The 18,686-nt window shown below is 54.6% G+C and overlaps 1 protein-coding gene across 2 annotated transcripts; it reads right to left on the bottom strand.

Annotated features, from left to right (window-relative positions):
* Positions 1 to 367: 367 nt before the first annotated feature.
* PCDH8 (protocadherin 8) lies at positions 368 to 4,403 on the bottom strand. Of its 2 annotated transcripts, none has more exons than XM_075563624.1 (3): positions 1,773 to 4,403; positions 1,411 to 1,618; positions 368 to 741 (listed from the first exon to the last, which is right to left on the bottom strand). In XM_075563624.1, the coding sequence occupies exons 1-3, from the start codon at positions 4,401 to 4,403 to the stop codon at positions 368 to 370; spliced, it is 3,213 nt and encodes a 1,070-aa protein (XP_075419739.1). The 2 variants fall into 2 exon arrangements, with proteins under 2 accessions (XP_075419739.1, XP_075419740.1); XM_075563625.1 differs by having other exon boundaries at positions 2,064 to 4,403.
* Between the last annotated feature and the right edge of the window lie 14,283 nt (positions 4,404 to 18,686).

The raw sequence follows: 18,686 nt of genomic DNA, 5'->3' as shown, positions 1-18,686 counted from the left end.
GCAATAACTTCCACTTTAGCTTTTATTATATAAAAATATAACAAAATTTCATTATATACAAACATTACATTACACAATGTACAGGTTAAAAACACTAAGAAAGTGGCAAGCTGCAAGTGAAATTAAAATCGATAGCATGATAAGAAAAATTAAATACTTCACACATTTCATAAAAATTACATTAACTACATTTTTTGTTCGTTTGTTTGCAAATACCAAACAGTACCAATGTGATTTGAAACAGCTTCCAACAGCTTCATTTTAAGGCACATCTTGCATATTTATATGTACAACACTGACACCGGTCAATTAACTTAGGGGCTTCTCAGAGTGACCTTGTATACGTGTGAAGACATGCAGTGTGGGATTACACATTTTCATCGGCCCCCTTCTTTGGGGACAGGTACCTTCCAGGGGGGGACTGGTAAAGTGGCACACTAATCTCCTGCAGGTCCGGGAGCCTCCCGGGGCGGGGCGGGGAGAGCAGAGTGGCTGTCCTGTCATAGTCTCTGTGCAGTACTTTCTCATAGACGCTCTGCAGCCCCACGGTCTTGGGGAGCTGGGCCTGGTAGTAGTTATCCCTGCGCAGGGGATCCCGAGGCAGGGAGGTGCTCTTACAGAAGGTGGACATCTGCGCGGGTGGGTGAATGGCGGCAGGCGCGTTGGGCCCCCCGCATGAGGGGCTCCAGCACCGGTCGGAGTGGCCCAGGATCTTACACTCCGCAGTACAGGCCCACAGTCCTGCACAGGCACGCAGGGGAGAGAGCATGGTTATTACAGGAATGCACACACCTCCGAATGTCACACGGGGTCAGGCAGCTGAAAAGACGAATGATGGACACTGGGACCCAAGATTCGTAAGGTACATCACTCCCTGTGAAAACAACTTTATAGGAAGTGGGCCCTGCATCTTTTGTTGGAAGTAAAACAAAACTAAACTAAGCCCCCCCCCCACCTTCCCCCCCCCCCCCCTTTAACTAGTTAGCAAGGGACACTGGTGGCATAGTGGATACTTGTTGGGCTGGTTATGTCAGCACTTTGAAACCAACAGCCACTCTGTGGGAGGAAGATGAAGCTTTCTACCCCCTGGAAGGTCGTAACTGTGGGTTACAGTCTCAGAATCCCACAGGCGCAGTTCTAGAGTCCTGTAGGGTTGCGGAGTGGGAAAGGAGCGGATGATTGGGTGTTGGGTTTTTGTTAGCCAGCTAGCTCCACTGCTCCCTCTGCCTATCAAGGGCCTGGCAGTGTGCTTCAGGCCTGGGCTCCCAACTCCTGGACAGGAGGGGGGAGGAGGGTGGGGGGAGGGAGAAAGAGCCAGAGAGTGAGCTGTGGGCTGCTGCTGGGCACCCAGAGTCCAGCAGCCAAGCAAGGGGGCAGGGAAAGAACCTTCCCAAGAAGACCAGTACTCACCGCTCTGCATGTGGTTGATGAGATCCTTTTTCAAAGCGTCCCCGCTGATGTCAGAATCGCTGTCATTGAAATCACTGTCCCCTTTGCCGCTGTCTTTGCCGCTGAATTTCTCCGCCTCTCGCCCAGAGATGGTGTTGAAGGAGTGTCCCTTCCAGACAGCCACAGGAGGCGCCGACTCCTTCCCAAAGCCAGGGGACGCACCATAGGGCTGAAGCGGGAGAAGGGGTCAGGGTAGGAAAAGAAACAAAGAAAGCACCGTCAGTTAAGCGTCTCTTGCGCGTGACCACCCTTCCCGTCCTGTCCCTTCCCCCAGTCTGTCCGCGGAGCCCGCAGAGGGCTGCCCAGCCGAAGGAAGGCCTCACCTCGGCGTGCGCGCCTCGGAGCCGCTGCTGCCCCTCGAAGTGACAGGCGCTTTCCCCCGTGGCGCTGCCGCCCTCTGAGCCCGGCATGTCGGCCGCGGCGACCGCGGGCGGGGGCGCGTCGGCCGCGGGGCTGCCAAAGGGCGCTTTGCCGCTGCCAGGGAAGGTGAGCACGTCGAACATGTTGGGCCTGGGCCCAGCTCCCCGGGCGGCCTCCTCCGGGGAGCCGGGGGCCGAGGCTCCGCCGCCCGCCGCCCCGGGCCGCTCTTCCCGGAGGGCCCCCCCTTTGCGCACCTCCTTCTTGCGGCGGTTGCAGGTGGTGGCGATGGCGATGATGGCGGCCAGCAGCAGCGTGCAGCTCCCGGCCAGCACGATGATGACGATCAGCGGCGTGTCCCACTGCAGCGCCGGCCCCGACGCCCCGAGCCGAGAGCCGGCGGGGCGGGAGCGCTCTGTGCCCCCGGCACTGGCAGGTCCCTCGGGCCCGCGCCCGCCGCCGGCTGTTACCAGGAAACTGACGGTGGCGCTGGTGGAGAGAGGGGGTCGGCCACCGTCGGACACGACCAGCAGCGCCCTGAACACGCGGCCTGGCGGCTCCTGCGAGAGGTCGCCGGTGAGCACGATCTCCCCCGTGCGGCGGCCGATGGAGAAGGCTTCGCGCGGCTCCTGCTGCAGCAGCTCGAAAGCCAGCTCCCCGTTGGCGCCTTCGTCGGCGTCCCGGGCCTGTATGCGAGCCACGGCCGAGTCCTTGGCCGTGTGTCCGGGCACGGCAACTTCCAGGGAGCCGTTGGCGGGCGCGGGGTGCACCAGAACCGGTGCGTGGTCGTTTTGATCCAGCACCCGCACCTGCACCAGGGCGCTGCTGGAGAGCTGCGGGGAGCCGCCGTCGCTGGCCTGGATGCGCACGTCGAGCTGGCGCAGCGCCTCGTAGTCGAAGCTGCGCAGAGCGTAGATGGCCCCGGTGGCGGGGTCCACGGAGACGTAGGTGGACACAGCGTCCCCGGAGCGGCCCACCTCGGCTTCCAGCAGCCTGTAGGTGACCTGGCCATTGCGGCCCAGGTCTGGGTCCCGGGCTACCACGGTGGCCAGGTAGGCGCCGGGCGGGTTGTTTTCACGCACGGACACCTCGTAGACAGGCCGAGTGAAGAGTGGAGCGTTGTCATTCTCGTCGCCCACGCGCACCGTGTAGGGTCGCACGGTGCGCAGAGGGGGCGCGCCACGGTCCTCGGCCACCAGCGTCAGGTTGTACTCAGCGATGCGTTCGCGGTCTAGGGACGCGGCGGTCACCACTAGGTAGCTGCCCGCGTAGGCCGGCTGCAGGCGGAAGTGCTCGTGCCCGTAGAGGGCGCAGCGCACCTGTCCGTTGGCGCCGGAGTCCCTGTCCGAGGTGCTGACCAGAGCCACCAGGCTCTCTCGCGCCGCCCCCTCCGGCACCAGAGAGGTGGCGCCGGCCTCCGGAGTCCCGGAGCCCGCGGACGAGGTCATATCCGTGCCCCCGAGAGCTGCGGCGGCCGCGGCGGCCGCGAAGGGCGAGGTGGCGGGCGCCCCGGGGGCGGCCAGCGGGGTGATGGCGATGTCGGGCGCGTTGTCGTTGACGTCGCGGATGCGCACGATGACCTTGCAGGTGGCGGCGCGGGGCCCCGGGCCGCGGTCCTGCGCCCGCACGTCCAGCTCGTAGGTGTCCTGGCGCTCGTAGTCCACGGGCCCCGCCAGCGTGAGGCGGCCCGAGCGCGGGTCGAGGCGGAAGAGGCGGCGCGCCTCGGGCGGGGTGCGGGCGCCGAAGGAGAAGAGCACGTCGCCGTTGGGGCCCTCGTCGGGGTCGGCGGCGTCCAGGTCGAGCAGCAGCGAGCCCACGGGCGCGTCCTCCGCCAGCTCCACCTCGGCCACGGCGCCCTGCGGGAAGGCCGGGCTGTGGTCGTTGGCGTCCAGCACTCGCACGCTGAGGGCGGCGGTGGCCGAGCGGGGCGGGCGGCCCCCGTCCTGGGCCACCAGCTCTAGGCTGTAGGTGGCCTGGCTCTCGCGGTCCAGCTCCTGCAGGAGCACCAGGTCGGCGCACGGGGCGCCGTCCGCGCGCGTCTGCAGCTCCACGCGGAACGGACTGTGCGGCTCGGCCAGGCGCACGCTCTGCAGGCCGTTGGCGCCCACGTCCTCGTCCACCGGCACCTCCAGGGGGATGCGCGTGCCCACGGCCGCGCCCTCGGACACCTCCACGGGCACCTGGGCCCGGGGAAAGCGCGGCGCGTGGTCGTTGACGTCCCTCACCTCCACCTCCACGTGCACCAGTCGGAACTGCTCCTGCGAGAAGCTGACCACGTCGAAGGCCAGCACGCACTGCGGGGCCCGGCCGCACAGCCTCTCGCGGTCCAGGCCCGCGTCCCCGACGGTCAGCTGCCCGTCGCCCTCTCGTACCCGAATCAGCGAGCTGTTGAACTGCTTCATCAGGCGGAAGCTTGTGTCTCCGGATACTTTCATATGCAGGTCTTCTGCCAGCGTCCCGATGACCGTACCGGGAGCGTCCTCCTCGAAGGTGCTGTATCTCACTGTCTTGCTCTGGGCCACTGAGAGCACCCAGCAGAGACTGAACAGCTGCAAGGGGAAAAGGCAAGGGCTGCCCCCGCGCTTCCTAGGACTCATCCCGCCGGACCGAACTGCTATTTCAAAAAGGCTGAGCCAGAGAGTTCTCTCTGGTTTTCAGGTCTGGGCGTGAGTCCTAGGCGTCTTGGAAGACGCTGCCCGCGAGCCCAGTGCGGGAGAAGTCCGCTGAGAGCAGCTCCGTGGCTCTGGCGGGCTCAGAGGGCGCGCGGACCCGCCCTCACTCAGCGTCTTTCCCTCCCTTATCCTTGCAGGAGCTGCGCCGCCGCGCGCCGCCTCCGTCTTTATAGCCGCCGATATGCAAATCGCCGGAGCCGGGCAGCCAATGGCAGCTTCGCCCTCGCGCCGCTCCTCTGCCAGCCTCCAACAATCCCTTTAATGTGGAAAGGCTTAGAAGGGAAAACAAGAGGCGAAAATTAGGGAATCTTTCCTTTGTTTCTTTAACTCCTTTTGCTTTCTCCCTCTTTCCGGTAAGCGCCTTGCAAGTTAAGGAGTTGGCTCCCGGCTCTGAGAGTAAACGGGATGGGGAGGGTTTTGTTAATTGAACCCCTCCCGCTCCAGTTGGACTGAGTGTGAAAATCCGGGGGTTTCGTCACGTAGCTCCCTGTCCCCCCCTCCCCAGGCCACCCCCTCCAGCCACTCTCGGCATTTGGCACCTTCAAGCCTTGGGAATGTTCGCAGCCTCAGCTCCACAGGCGCTAGTCTCTCCCCGCTTCCCACAGAGCGCAGAACAGCCTCTCCATTAAGGAGCCTGAAGGATACAGGGAAATTGATTTCATTCAAATTTGTGTATGCAATTGTGTGTTTTGCTCGCGTGAGCCTCGGTGATCAGAGCTGCCGTCCTTCTTGCGAAAAAGAGTCCTGCGATGACACGTTAGTATGCATGTCACTCTCCAAATGGCTTTCTTAAACCCTGGGCGCTAGCAGGCAAGGGGGGAAAAGTTCCAAATAGGATTTAGCATAAGCTTGAGGAGATTTGGAAAGGTTTCAAAGATCAGACGGTATCAAAGGCTTATGAAGCCCTCGTTAGCAGTGGAAATAGAATGGCGTGGCAGGCGATCCCATTGGAGGCCCCAATGTCTGTATTATTTCACTGTGACAAGCTAAGAGGAGAGAAAGTTGAACAGTTTCCACAGCAGAGTTGGGCTAACTTGAATATAATGAGCAAACGCCACATGTATCCATTATGTCGCTCTATTCACCCCCAATCACTGCCATAACTCTCTGGCTAAACGATGATTGGGCGCTGAATTCCACACAATACCCGGCTTGTATTAAAGTGCATTTAGAGACCTTTCCCTCCTGATGCCCTGTTCCGCCTATTTAGAGGATTTCTTTCTGTTCTAATGGGGCCGCTCTGGGAAACAACACTGGTCTGCTTGCAGAAGAACAAAATCACAGCGTGAGGTTGAAACCTGGCACGAACCTGAGGAAACGAAACCATCTGCCTACCAAAGTGTGGAGCTCCAGCGCTGCCAAGCCTTGAGCCCAGGGCTGGGCGGGTACCAGGGCTGACCTGGCACCTTGCACCAGGGCAGGGCCCTCTCCCCCTCTCCCCTACAGGTGCCACTTCCTCTCCTCCCACCTAGACGCCCTAGTGATGGGCTCCAATCTGGAACAAGATGGGTCCTTATTGATCCTCACTGAAAGGTTCTGTTGAGTAAGTTATGCAAATATACACGAAGGAGAAATACAGAAGTCACACACTGGAAAAAAGGGAAAACGTTTGATAAGGAGGCTGCATTTAGTAAACGTTCTTCAGAACCCCGGTGTTTAGGTCTGCTGCCAGAATCTTCTTGCGTGGGAGGGGCACCTGTTTGGGGATCTAACCCCCCCCCCCCGCCCCCGCCATAGTAGGAGTACGTACAGAGCAAGGAGACTAGGCTGGGAAGGCAGAAGGAAGGATGAGGACTATCTTTGAAGCTGTTGGAAAACAGGGAATATGGGCCCAGTCATCAGTAAACAAAAACTCTTAGGAGATGCGAAGAAGGATAGAGGGGATGGTAGATTGTTTGGGGCTACTTAAGAGCGGTCTCGTCACTCGGTTCCTGTGTGCCTCCTACACCTTGAAGCCTCCGAATGCATCTCCAGCGGTGCAGAAGGGGAGCCCCAAGGGGTGCAGAAAGGGAGCACCAAGCCCACCCCGCTGCCTCACACACAGGAACCCCATTTTCCGGAACTTGTTTCCACTCCCAAATGCCTATTAACGTATTTCATTCTGCCCGCACCTCCCCCATTTTCATCGGGGGTCTGAGCAGTCTAAAGAACCTTCTACTTTCCTGCTAAACCTTGGAAACCGCACCTCCACCCCACCCCCACTGCGACCGGAGCCTGCTGGTGACCTTTGGAATTCCCAGGGTCCCGCACTCCCTCTTCCTCCCGCTCTCACCGGCTGCAGGGGAAACCTAGATTCAGAACCGTGTCGGCGGACAGCGGCCTGGGCACTCCTGCTCGCTTCACCCGGAGGGTCAGGCGGGCGCTGCGCGGCGCTACAGCGCTGAAAACCCGCCGGGGGCGGCGGCGTGCGGGGCTGGCCTCCGGAATGGCAGCAGCGGAAAGGTGGCGTTAGTTTTCACTGGAGCGGACACCTGTCCAGAGCCCGCCGCGAGTCCGGGAAGCGCAGCCCGACCTGCGCCCCACGCGGGTCTGGACGCTCGGGCGCCGCGCGGCTCCGGGCTCGGCTGCAGGCCCCGGGCCCTGGCTGTTTTTTTGGGGGCTTTTGTTCTTTTTGCCCCTTGGGCCGAGCCTGGGAACAACCTGCTGTTAGGACTGGGGTGCTTCCCCGCTGAGCGGAATCACCACGCTCATTCTCCGGGCGTGCTGGCGGGGAGGGAGAGGGTAGAGCGGGGAGGCAGGCAAAAGGCACCCGGCGGCAGGCGGGGAGCTGCGGAGCCGCCCGCGGCATTTTATCCGCGCTCGGGAGCGCGCGGCTCGGCTCGGCTGGGAGACGGAGCGCGGAGCCCGGGGCGCGCGCCGGCCTCTCCCGGTCGCCGCGGAGGTGTGAAGGCACGCGAGCCGAGGCGCTCAGAGCCCGGCCGCCCGTAGCATCCAGATGATAGAAATAGGTTTCAAACCGCTCCGGCGAGCTCAGCAACTCCCCGGGGAGGAAGAATGGCCGGGAAGCGGCTGGAGGGAGGGGTGGGCGGGGGCAGGGCGGGAGTGGGGCTCGCCCACCCAGGCGACGAGGACCTAGTCGCACAAAAGCAGCCCGGATCGCCTTGTTATCATACCAAAAGGCCCGGCCCGGCTCGGGGAGGCCCTTTCTCCGGGGTTTAGCAACTTCGCCGGCCACTGTCTCGCCAGGTTGTGAATAAACACTGCCCCACAATGGCCGGCGTTTCCTCGGAATGCAAATGGTGCGGGCTCGGCCGAGCTGCCGCCTTTCAGAAACCGAACGTAAAGCCGGCTTTGTGGGACTCGCGTGCAGACCCCGAGATTGACACGGGCGTCACGTGACGGATTAGAGCTTCAGGAAAGTTTTCAAAGCGGTGACAATGGGGGTGCGCAGCCCGATCGGCTATCTCCCACAGTTTAGTGGGACGAAAATCAGGTTATATTCTCATATGTAATAGGATTATCTTTTCCTTTTCAGGTTCTATACAGCATGTAATTTATTTTTTAATTAGGATTATATCTACCAGGAAAGAGAACTAGACTTGGAAAGTGTAAGAATGGAAGGCGAGAGAGATTATTGTTTAACCTTTTAACTACTCTCCCCCCTTTGTCTCTGTCTCTCTAGCTCCGGGACCCTGGCTTTCCCTACAGACTCACTGGGTCGCAGAAGGCGCCCCCGGGGAAGCCTGCCGCAAGTTCTCTGGCAAACCAAAGCACTTCTTCAGAGGCAGATGTTCCATTCTTGTCGGCAAACCACACTTGGCAAAACAGCTCTTGGGACTGCTAAATTGCTGGAATTTAGTAGAGCTGGCTCTCCGAAAATGCTACCACGTGCATTTTTGTTGTTATTATTATTGTTGTTCTATTATTATTATTGTTCTTTTCACAATCGTGAGGGTTTATTAGGGGAGTTAACAGGTTACCTACCACGAGGAAGAGCCAGTACACAGTACAGAGATCATCGCTGGTCTACAGCAGTGCCTCTCCTCAGCCAGCACGCTTCCCTTTCTTGTGCTCAGTTTCTTAGCCACACATTCCCTGGGCTTCTGCCTCTCTGGGCCAGGAAGGCCACCTGCTGCTTTGTCTCAAGGTCTCATAGTCTGGGTTTGTACCATGGTCTCCTTGCCTGGGCCTCTGGTCTGAGAGTTACCTGGCCTCTGCTGCCTCCACTCCTTCAGGCCAGAAGGAATCTCAGGCATGTTCTGCTAGTGACTCTTCTTCCTTGATCATCCCCAGACTGCTCTCTCTGTTTCCGACATGGCTTTCTGAAACACAGAGGGATGGCTTTGATGGGGGTGCGGTGTAGTTTCTTCCCCCAAACCATTTTATTAGGAGCTAATTCAGACATCATACCATTCCGTAGTTCAGTCACATCAAACAGTACTATATAATTGCTCCCAAAATCATTTTCAAAAACATTTTCTTCCTTCTTGAACTCCTGGCGAAGAATATTGAAAGGCCGATGGGCTGCCAAAAGAACAAAGAGATCTGTCTCGGAAGACGTACAGATGGCAGGATTTTTGTCTCGTGTCCTTTGGACATGTTGTCAGGAGAGACCAGTCCCTGGAGAAGGACATCGTGCTTGGTAAAGTAGAGGGGCAGCAAAAAGAGGAAGGCCCTCAACGAGATGGACTGACACAGTGGCTGCAACAATGGGCTCAGACAGAGGAACAGTGGTGAGGATGGTGCAGGACCAGGCAGTGTTTCATTCTGTTGTACAGAGGGCGACTCTGAGTCAGAAGTGGCTTGATGGCACCTAGCAACAACAACAACAGCAACAGCATTTGTGTGTGTGTGTTTGTGTGTGTGTGCACATGTTGGGCTGTCAATCCTAGCAAAGGGACTTGTCAGTTTCATTCCAGACCACAGAAGCCCACCCCTCCATAGTCCCAATCCAGATTCAGCAGCCAGCAAGGCCGTTTGGGACCGAAGGCATTGTTTAAGTTGTTGTTTAAACCATAGTTTTGGACCGATCTCAATGACCGATGTTCACAAGCCCTCCAACATTTCCAGGCCTTGGTCCACTCCGCCTTTCTTGTGTTCTGGAAATCAGGATGCTCTGGGAGGCCTGTTTGGTCACACACATGGCGCTTGCTGGCAGGCACTGCAATCTGACCGTTGTTGTTCGGTGACGTTTTGACTCATAGCTACCCCTTGTGACGTAGAATCTCTCCTGTGGGGTTTTCTGAGCTGCTGTCGAGCCCCATGCTAGTAGACTACCAGGCCTTTTCTCCCTTGGAGCTACTGATGGGTTCAAAATACGGAGCCACACGTGCCACCAGGGCACTGGAATCAGCCTGCCAGGCTTCAAACGGGACCATTACCAGTAATGAGCTGTGTGGCCCTGAGCACGTGGCTTGATTTCTCTGTAACTTAATTCCCTTATTCCCGGACTGGATAAACCAGGGCCTGTGATTCCTCAGTGGCACTCAATAGAAACAGCCACCACACCGGGGGACTGTCTAAGGCGACACAGTACTGGGCACACTCAACACCCAAACCCAAGTGTGTGCCCATCGAGTCGGTTCGGACTCGTAGTGACCTGTGCGTTTCTGAGACCGTAACTCTTTACAGGAGTGGGAAGTCTCACCTTCAGTGGAGCACCCCTGGCCACACCCACCGCTCTGCATTTTACTTATTCTTATGTTTCCTAATGTGTACCGCGTTGGGCATTGCGGCACGTTCTCTGCTCATGCCATCATTCCCTGATGTTTCCTCGTATATGTAATGTGTCCACCCCCCAAAGACGGCTAAAGGTTGAAACAATAAAGGTTCGGCTACTAACAGACAGTGTATGCATTCCCTTTTGAAAGCTCACTTTACCTCACTTCCCTTTTCCGAAAGACCCTGGGCGGTACCTGTTTTCACTCAGAGAAGCAGAGGATTTTTCCTTTTCTAAAACAAAATAGAGATTGAAAAGCAGCAAGTGTTGGTTTTGTAGTGAGATACTAAAGAGGCAGGAGTGGCGTGGCCAAGCTTCCCCACTCCTTGCAACTACACGCAGCATCTCAGCATCAAGTTGGTGTGATGTCAGGTGGACTAGTGTGTCTTGGTAGGCTGTTTTGGAGGGCCTGGGATCACTCATAAAAATGGTCATTTCTTCTTCACTTGATGCCATTTCAGCCCATGGAAAATTTTAGAGGGATGCTCTACTTTCAGATAGCAGAGGAAACCTATAACAATGAAAACTGAAAATGAAAAAATGATCTATTTATGTCAGAGTGCAAGGGAGTCATTAAAATGGAACCCCAGGTCCTAAATCGGAGACTGCCTCTATAGGCAGAGGCAGCAGACACATGGAACCCAAACCTATCTCATAGGCAAGGAGTTTGTCCAGAAGGAAAACAAACAAAGATACATGAACCAAACCAAGCAAACAACAACAATCCCATAAAGCAAACCCTGACCATTTCCTTGTCTGCCTGTTCTCGCTTCGCTAACAGCTGCCCTGCAATCTTTTGTCCTTCTGGGACGTAATCGCAGGTTTAATGGTGTGCCGATTCCAAAGGCTGGAGAGGGTGCTTACATCAGGGCCAAGCCACTTCCAGACCCTTGTGTTATTTAAAATCGTTTCCCTTTCTTGCTGGGGTCAGATAGATGGTGACAGAAAGGCATTTTTAATGCATTTCATTTCCCTCATTTTCACATTATGACTGAAGCCACCCAAACCCAAACCAAGCTCACTGCTATCGACTTCATGCTGACTCATAGCGACCCTGTAGGACACGATAGATCTGCTCCTGTGGGTTTCTGAGACTAACTTAAAAAAAAACAACAACATTTTATTAGGGGCTCATACAACTCTTATCACAATCCATACATATAAATACATCAATTGTATAAAGCACATCTGTACATTCTTTGCCCTCATCAAAGCATTTGCTTTCCACTTAAGTCCTTTGCATCAGGTCCTCTTTTTGCCCCCCCTCCCTACCTGCTCCCCCCTCCCTCATGAGCCCTTGATAATTTATAGATTATTATTTTGTCATACCTTGCCCTATCTGGCGTCTCCCTTCACCCCCTTGTCTGTTGTCCGTCCCCCAGGGAGGAGGTCACATGTAGATCCTTGTAATCGGTTCCCCCTTTCCAACCCACTGAGACTAACTTTTATGGAAGTAGAAAGCCTCATCTTTCTCCTGAGGCGTGGCTGGTGGTTTCAAACTGCTGACCTTATGGTTAGCAGCCCAACGCCTAGTCCACTGTACCACCAGGGTTCCTTTCCAGAGGTCAAGGGACTCAAATCATGTTCCTTTTATGTGTTCTTTGAATTTGAGAGACAACAAGAAGTCTGAAGGGGCAAAATCAGTGCTTCCTCCCAATAACACATAAACCCACAAGTCAGTGCTGACTTACAGAGTCCCTGTGTGTATTGGTTATGCACTGGTTCCTAATAGCAAGGCAAGCAATTAAAGTCACCAGCTGCTTCCTGGGAGAGAGATGAGGCTTTCTACTTTCCTAAGGAGGTACAGTCTTGGAAACCCATGCGGGCAATTCTACCTGACCTGTAGGGGTGCTGCTATGAGTTGGAATAGACTCAATGACAGAAGTTTGGTTTTGGGTTTTCTAGGACAAAATAGAACTGCCCATAGTTTCCAAGGCAGTAAAGCTTTACAAAAGCAGACAGCCTCATCTTGCTCCCTCAGAGCAGCTGGTGGGCTTGAACTGCCAACCTTTTGGTTATAGCTCAGTGCACTGCTGCAACCAATGCTCCTTCTATGACAAATAACTCCAGTCTAATCATGGGAAAATTCCTACTGAAGGACTTTATACCAAATACCTAACTAGTCTTCCTCAAAACTGTCAGTCTTCAGAAAAAAGATCATCTAAGGCTGAACTGTAAGTCTTCAGAAAAAAGATCATCTAAGGCTGATCATCTAAGAATGGAGATAACAAAAATGTCATGCACATCGCTGAACAACATGAGTAGACATTGTTGAACCAGAACCTCGCAGCGGCGTGCGCCTTCACCAAACACACAGGAAAATATGATAGAAAACAAGCAAACATAACAGAATAACAGAGGAGTGGGTGAAGGGAGACAAGGGACAGTGTAAGACAAGAAATAACATATATAATTGATCAAGGATTCACGAGTGTGGGAATGTGGGGGATGGAGGGGAAACAAGAAGAGCCGATACCAAGGGCTCAAATAGAAAGAAAATGTTTTGGAAATGTTGATGGCAACATATGTACGAATGTGCTTGATACAATCCAATGACAGGTTGTCATATGATTTGTAAAAGCCCCCAATAAAATGATTAATAATAATAAAACCAACAAACACAGCAAAAACAGTAATAAACCAAGTCTGACCAACGGTGCCACCCCAGAGAAGCCTAAAAGACTAGACAACTGAATGGAATTCCTGGGATGGAATCCTGGAACAGAACCAGAACGTGATGTTCCAACCTAGGGAAATCTTCAGGAAAGATTTTTTCTAGGGAATGAGAATGTATCCATATTGGCTCATGAAGGTGAGAGCTTCATAATAGGAACAATGGGGGTGGGGTGTGTCTGGGAACCCTGTAACATCTTTGCAATTTATGGTACGTTTCAAACTTTAAACATAAGATGCGATGGAACAAACAAAATCCAACAAGAACAAAGAAACTCATTGCAGCTGTGGAAGCAGAGAGGAGCCTGGTGTGAGCGGGGCCATGAAGCTGGCCCATGTGGCTGCTCACAGTCTTGGGGGACAGGAAACTGCCGGGGCACAAGCCACAAGACCCCGAGAGCAGGGTGCAGGGGTCCCTTTAATGCTTGCATGAGCCCAGAGGAAGGAGACCCACTCACTCTGGGGAGCTGGGTTTTTTGAGCTGAGTTTGAAGGATGGATAAAAGTAACCGGAGGTTCGGGGGAGGTGGAGTCCTTGCATGGTGCAAGTGGCTAAAGCCCTCCGATGGTAACTGACATGTTGGCGTTTGAGCCCACTCAGAGGGGTCTTGAAAGAAAGTCCTGACCTCGGTCACTGTATGGGGCACAGTTCTAGGCAGGCACTCCGGGTGCCAGCATTTGGAATGGACTAGATGACAAGGTTGGGGAGCAGCAGTACACACCCCGAAGGAGGAACAGCACATGTGGTGGTGTGAGGTTGTGAGGGCTGGGGTGTTGGGTGCAAGGAAGGAAGCAGGGGAATAGAGGGATGGAGAAAGCCAGGGCTTGGGAAGGCAGGGGCCTCAGGTGCTAGGTTCGGAAATTTGGGTTTTCTCCTTAAGGCCATGGGGCACTGTTGAAGGCCTACATTACATTCGTGTGATCAATGGCTTATGTCTGGGGACGAGAAGGACGCATATAGTGCAGTGTGGCAGTTGCATAATCTCCTGTCAACTTGAGTGAAGGGGTGGAGTCTAGTCTGAGGTCATAGCCAATGAGGTCTCTGTGTGGGCATGGTCTTCTCCTGAGGATTTTGGGAACTCCTGTCTTCCTCCCTGGAGGCAGGACACACATTCTCTCTGATTCACATTGCTGTTGACAAGACGCATGGAACCACACTGATGGCAGCCAAAGCCCTGGAGCCGGAGGAGCTACATGGAGACCCGCCCCAGGGCTAAGTTGCTTCCAACGCCACTGGATCCACCACTGACCTGTGATCTTCCTGCATTTGGCATCATTGCATGAGTGGTGTGAGTCTAAAGATAATGTTTGGACTAGTATTGGACTTATGGGCTAATATTGGACTTATGGACTTGATCTGGACCGGGCTGGGATGTTTTCTCAATATACAATTGCTCTTTGTTATAAAACTCTCCCTTACACACATAGGATTGTCCCTGGATTTGTTTCTCTAGTCTACCCGGACGAACCACATGCAGGGGCAGGAAAATGGAGCAAATAGTCTTAACTGGTGGAATTCAGTTCAGAAGGAAGTAAAGGGCAACTTTCTCAAGTGGCTGGTAAGAAACCGGGTATAGATAGTGGCCAGGGAAATCCCAAGGAACCCAGGGGCAGGGAGGGTCCGTTGAGAGCATACGTGCATGGCTAATGGTTGAGCCAAAGAATTGCTAACTGAAGGCAAGGTTCAAGTCCACTCAAAGATACCTTGGAAGAAAAGCCTGGCAACCAATGCATGGAAAACCAGCCACAAAACCCCATGGAGCAGGGTTCCTCCCCAACACACAAAGGGATGCCATGAGTTGAAGTGGACTCCACAGCAACTGGGTGTGGGAGGCCCACCTTTCCCTTGTAGCCAGAGGGTGCCAAGTCCAGTGGTCAGGGAGGAGCTGGCTGGCAGTGGTCCAGCCACAGCTCAGGCTGGGGCATTCAGACTCTTCCTGGGAGCCTCCTCTGCAATGCAGGTAGACAGGAGGGGGAGGAAGGGGCTTCCCTTTTGCTCAGAAAGTGGGGTCTTTCCTGAGTTCCACCAAGAACAAGTCCAGGATCACCTGAGTGCGTCTTCAGTTGCACATGTGGCCAGGACAGATGGTACCTTGGCAGTGGGAAGCAAGAATTCCATGAGGGGTGGATTAGGAGAGGCCTGAAGAATTTCCCTGAAGCCTTTTCATTGGAGTTTGTAGGTTGTGGAACGCAGTCAGGGCCTTCAAAGACTCAAACTCAATGCCATCAAGACAATGCCGACTCATCGCGACCCTACAGGACAGGGAAGAACCGTCTCTGTGGATTTCCAAGCCTGTAACTCTTCACAGGAGAAGAATGCCCTATCTTTCCCCCCATAGAACAGCTGGTGGTCTCAAGCTACTCACCAATGCTTAACCACCAAGCTACCAGGCTCCTTCGTCTGGGCCTGAGGACTTCATTTAAGGCTCCGGGGCACTTTGAGCCTGAACCAGCAGACGACCGAGTTCATGGCCAAAGCTGTACTAGGAGATAACCAACTAGCGCGAAGTCGTCTGTTAGATGGCGAAAGCTTGAGCACGGATAGGATGCCGAAAGCTATGCTGCCGGCATTTCAAATACCAGTAGGGTCACCCAAGGTGGACAGGTTTCAGCTGAGCGTCCAAGCTAAGGTAGCTCAGCCTGGTGTTCTACTCCTGAAAATTAGCCCGTGAAACCCCATGGATCACTGTAGAACATTATCGACTCACTCACCTTGGAGGCATCACCAGGAGGGTCAGTTGCTGGAGGAGGGCATCGTGCTTGATGAAGCAGAGGTGGGGCCCTGGGTGAGGTGGAGTGGCACCAAGCCACCATGATGCAATCGGTCATGCCGACGATTTCCAGGATGGTGCAGGACTGGGCAGCAATGGGTTCTGTTTAGGTCAACTCGGTGACATCCCATTAGCTCTCTCGGGAACCCAAGGAGATCTCAGCGAGTAGCCAAGAACCTCAAATCTCTGCTTACATCAGGCAGAGGAGTGAGTCCCAGAGTGAGGGTGTTGCTATTAACGACTCCCACGTGATTAAAAAAAATGGAAGCAGCCAACTCTGAGAGCCCAGTCATGGTCTGTCCCCTCAAGTGCACCATGTGGGTCCTCCTTTGTCGCGGATGACTGGTGGGCCGTGAGCCACACTTGCGATGGGAATGACATCTGCCTGGTCACCAGCCGTCAGAGCCCTGGCCCTGGCCTTGCCCATTTCTCCACAACTCTGAGAGCAATTGTCGGCCATTGATCTCACGTCACCCAGAATCGAGATGGAGTGACAGTTGATGAACTACATGGTGACAAGTTAAAGCCTTAGGGACAAGGCAAACAAGTCCGGATATGGGAACAAACGCCCCAAAGCCGGAATCGATGGACACGTTGGAACCGGCCTCCCAACTTGCCTCCCTCTTTTTTTTGGGGGGGGGGGTGTCATTTCAGAAGCACGTACTTGCAGGCACTTTTCCAGTCGTCCCTTTGCTCTTCGGTGCACCAAACATCTCGGGGAAGGGAGCGAAAATCTTTCTAGAGGCTTTGCTCAGACACCCCCTCAAGTCTTCAGGAGGCTTTTACCCGAGAGGTCAGACAGCCTTCAGCCAAGCAGGGCTTTCACGCTTCTTGGCACAATGGCCCAGCCCACAGCCTCCTACACTACTCGCATTTGGAATGAGGGGTTGGCCCTGGGTCCAATATTTAAACAAGTTGTGGTTTTTCAACACCACTGTCACCCCTCCCCCCGCTTGCTCCCCTCAGGCAACTGTTGAACACGGGGAGTTTCATCTTGCAGAGTGAATTACATGTTAGTACCAGAAGGCAGAGCCTGCAGAAGGACTCTGGGTAGGTGAGGGAGAGAAATTAGGAGAGTGTGGCCCATTGTTTGTGTGAGAGCATGAATAGAGGTTGAATTCCTGCTACCCCGGCTCTGAGCGCCTGCTCTGGTGTCCAGTGTGGGAATCTAAATGGGGAAGAATGGGCCCGCCAATGCATTGAATGGAGGGAGCCCTCCCATAGGTCGGAACAGCGTTTGTGGGACATCAATCTTGCTTTGCTTTGCCTGGGGGCCTTGTGCAGAGGCCTCTGGTCTCAGGCGTCTGAGATGAGGGCTTGGTGGCAGGATCAGAGTCCCCACAGGGAAAAATAATGTGACAGGCTGTCAGAACAGGGCGGCTGGGTGACTTCTGGCACCTTTGTGGCCAGGGGCTCTGCTGGGGGCACTGTGTCCTTCAGGGCTGGGATCAGAGAGGAGGGGATGATATAGGAGTGTGATGGATTACAGGCTTTGCCGGACTTCTGGAAAAGGAGGTGTGGAGTGGCCTTGCCCCGGAGTGGAGTGTTAGGAATAGAAGATTTTAGGGGGTGGTGGGATGAGGGAAAAAGAAGCCAGGGAACCAGAAAGGTCATTCACCTTAGGTCACTTGTGGTGGTAGGTCTGTGGGAGGAAATTCAGGTGCTACAGCGAGATATACATTGTCCAATCTGGAGTCTTGGTGAAGAGCCAGTGTTGGGGAGGGGGCGCTCCCCGCCCCTCTCCCCCCTCCACTGTGGCTAAAGTGCCTGATTGGTAGCCCAAAGGCCTGTGGTTTGAGCCCATCAGCTGTTCCCCAGGTGAAAGACGTGGCAGCCTGCTTCCGTAAAGACTAGGGCCTCGGAAACCCCAGGGGATGGTTGTGCTCTGTCCTAGAGGATTGCCATGCGTCAGAACCTAAGAATCTGCGCAATTGCAGTGGGTCACGGCCTCCAGGGTAATTGTACCCATCAGGATGGGCCAGGTAAGTGCAGAAACTACCCCCAACTCCACATCGGGTGTGCCGCAGGACAACCTAGGTCTGTTCCTTGCCCGTTCTGCAAGGCCATGGACGGCTGGCTGGGGCTCTGCTCTCCGCAGTCCTCCCGGGCAGCCCAGGAGGGTGGAGTAGCCGTCGGGAAAACTCCTCTTGCAGCGGCAGAAGGAAGAGGGCATGTGCCAGGCTCTTCAGATTTCCAACAGGTGTGACGCCCACCCCGTCTGTTCCCATGTCTTTGTTGATTTCCAAGTGCCAGAAAAGCAGTACCAAGCGCACTCTGCCTGGACATTGGAAGCACAGAGGGGGTCAGCTGGACACACCCTCAGACCAATCGGACATCAGGACTCATACTTGGGACCTGCCTCCCCTCCCAACCCCCAGGTCTCCAACAAACCCTTACCTTAAAAAAAATTATTTTCCTGCATGAAAATGGCATTTGGGAGAAACATTGGTCAAAGGCATATGGGCCTATAAATTCAAGGAAGGTCAGGAATAAATTGCAAGTGTCCTCCTGCGACACATTCCTTAAAGCATAGGCTAAATTACAGCTTCAGACTAATTAGCGAGGAAATCCCCTGAGAGCGCAAGACTGAGTATTGGTAATGGGATTACATGTCCTCCCGCTTGTGCTTGGGGAAAACTCGCATAAAGCATCTTCATTAATCACAGTTCTAATGGCTTTTACTTTCGCCACCACCAACCGACCACTGGGATCAAAATGCATTTATTAAGCAACTTTCCAAGTGCTGGAACTCTGGTCTGCTGAGGACTTAACGTGGATGTAACCCACCCACCCTGCCACCAATGTTAGGAATTTACTGCCCCGAGACCAGGATCAAGCTCACTAAACAGATGCGTCATTGACGTATTAACACACTGGACAGCCGGAAGAACAGTGATTGGCAGGGTAGTTTCTAGAGAAGGGATCATGAACAACCTGTAGAAAGAATTCTGCAAGGAGAACTTGGCTCCTTTGAACCCCGATGGCACAATGGGGTGGGCTATATGCGGGGCTGTTTAATCCCAAAGTCGATGGTTCAAAGCCACCAGCCGTCTCTCGGGAGAAAAAATGAGGCTATCTGCTCCTGTAAAAAATGTCTGCCTCAGAA

The sequence above is a fragment of the Tenrec ecaudatus genome, chromosome 11 (assembly GCF_050624435.1).
Source record: "Tenrec ecaudatus isolate mTenEca1 chromosome 11, mTenEca1.hap1, whole genome shotgun sequence".
In the NCBI taxonomy this organism is placed as follows: domain Eukaryota; kingdom Metazoa; phylum Chordata; class Mammalia; order Afrosoricida; family Tenrecidae; genus Tenrec; species Tenrec ecaudatus.
The sequence above is the reverse complement of the archived record's forward strand: the minus strand, read 5'-3'. Positions and strand labels throughout refer to the sequence as shown.

What these genes read in the sequence shown, in the direction of transcription:
- PCDH8 (XM_075563624.1), bottom strand. Translation starts at nt 4,403, where the DNA reads ATGAGTCCTAGGAAGCGCGGGGGCAGCCCTTGCCTTTTCCCCTTGCAG. An exon ending in TCCGAGGCGCGCACGCCGAG is followed by an intron (nt 1,619 to 1,772) that starts GTGAGGCCTTCC and finishes CTCCCGCTTCAG; the next exon opens with CCCTATGGTGCGTCCCCTGG. An exon ending in CATCAACCACATGCAGAGCG is followed by an intron (nt 742 to 1,410) that starts GTGAGTACTGGT and finishes GTGCCTGTGCAG; the next exon opens with GACTGTGGGCCTGTACTGCG.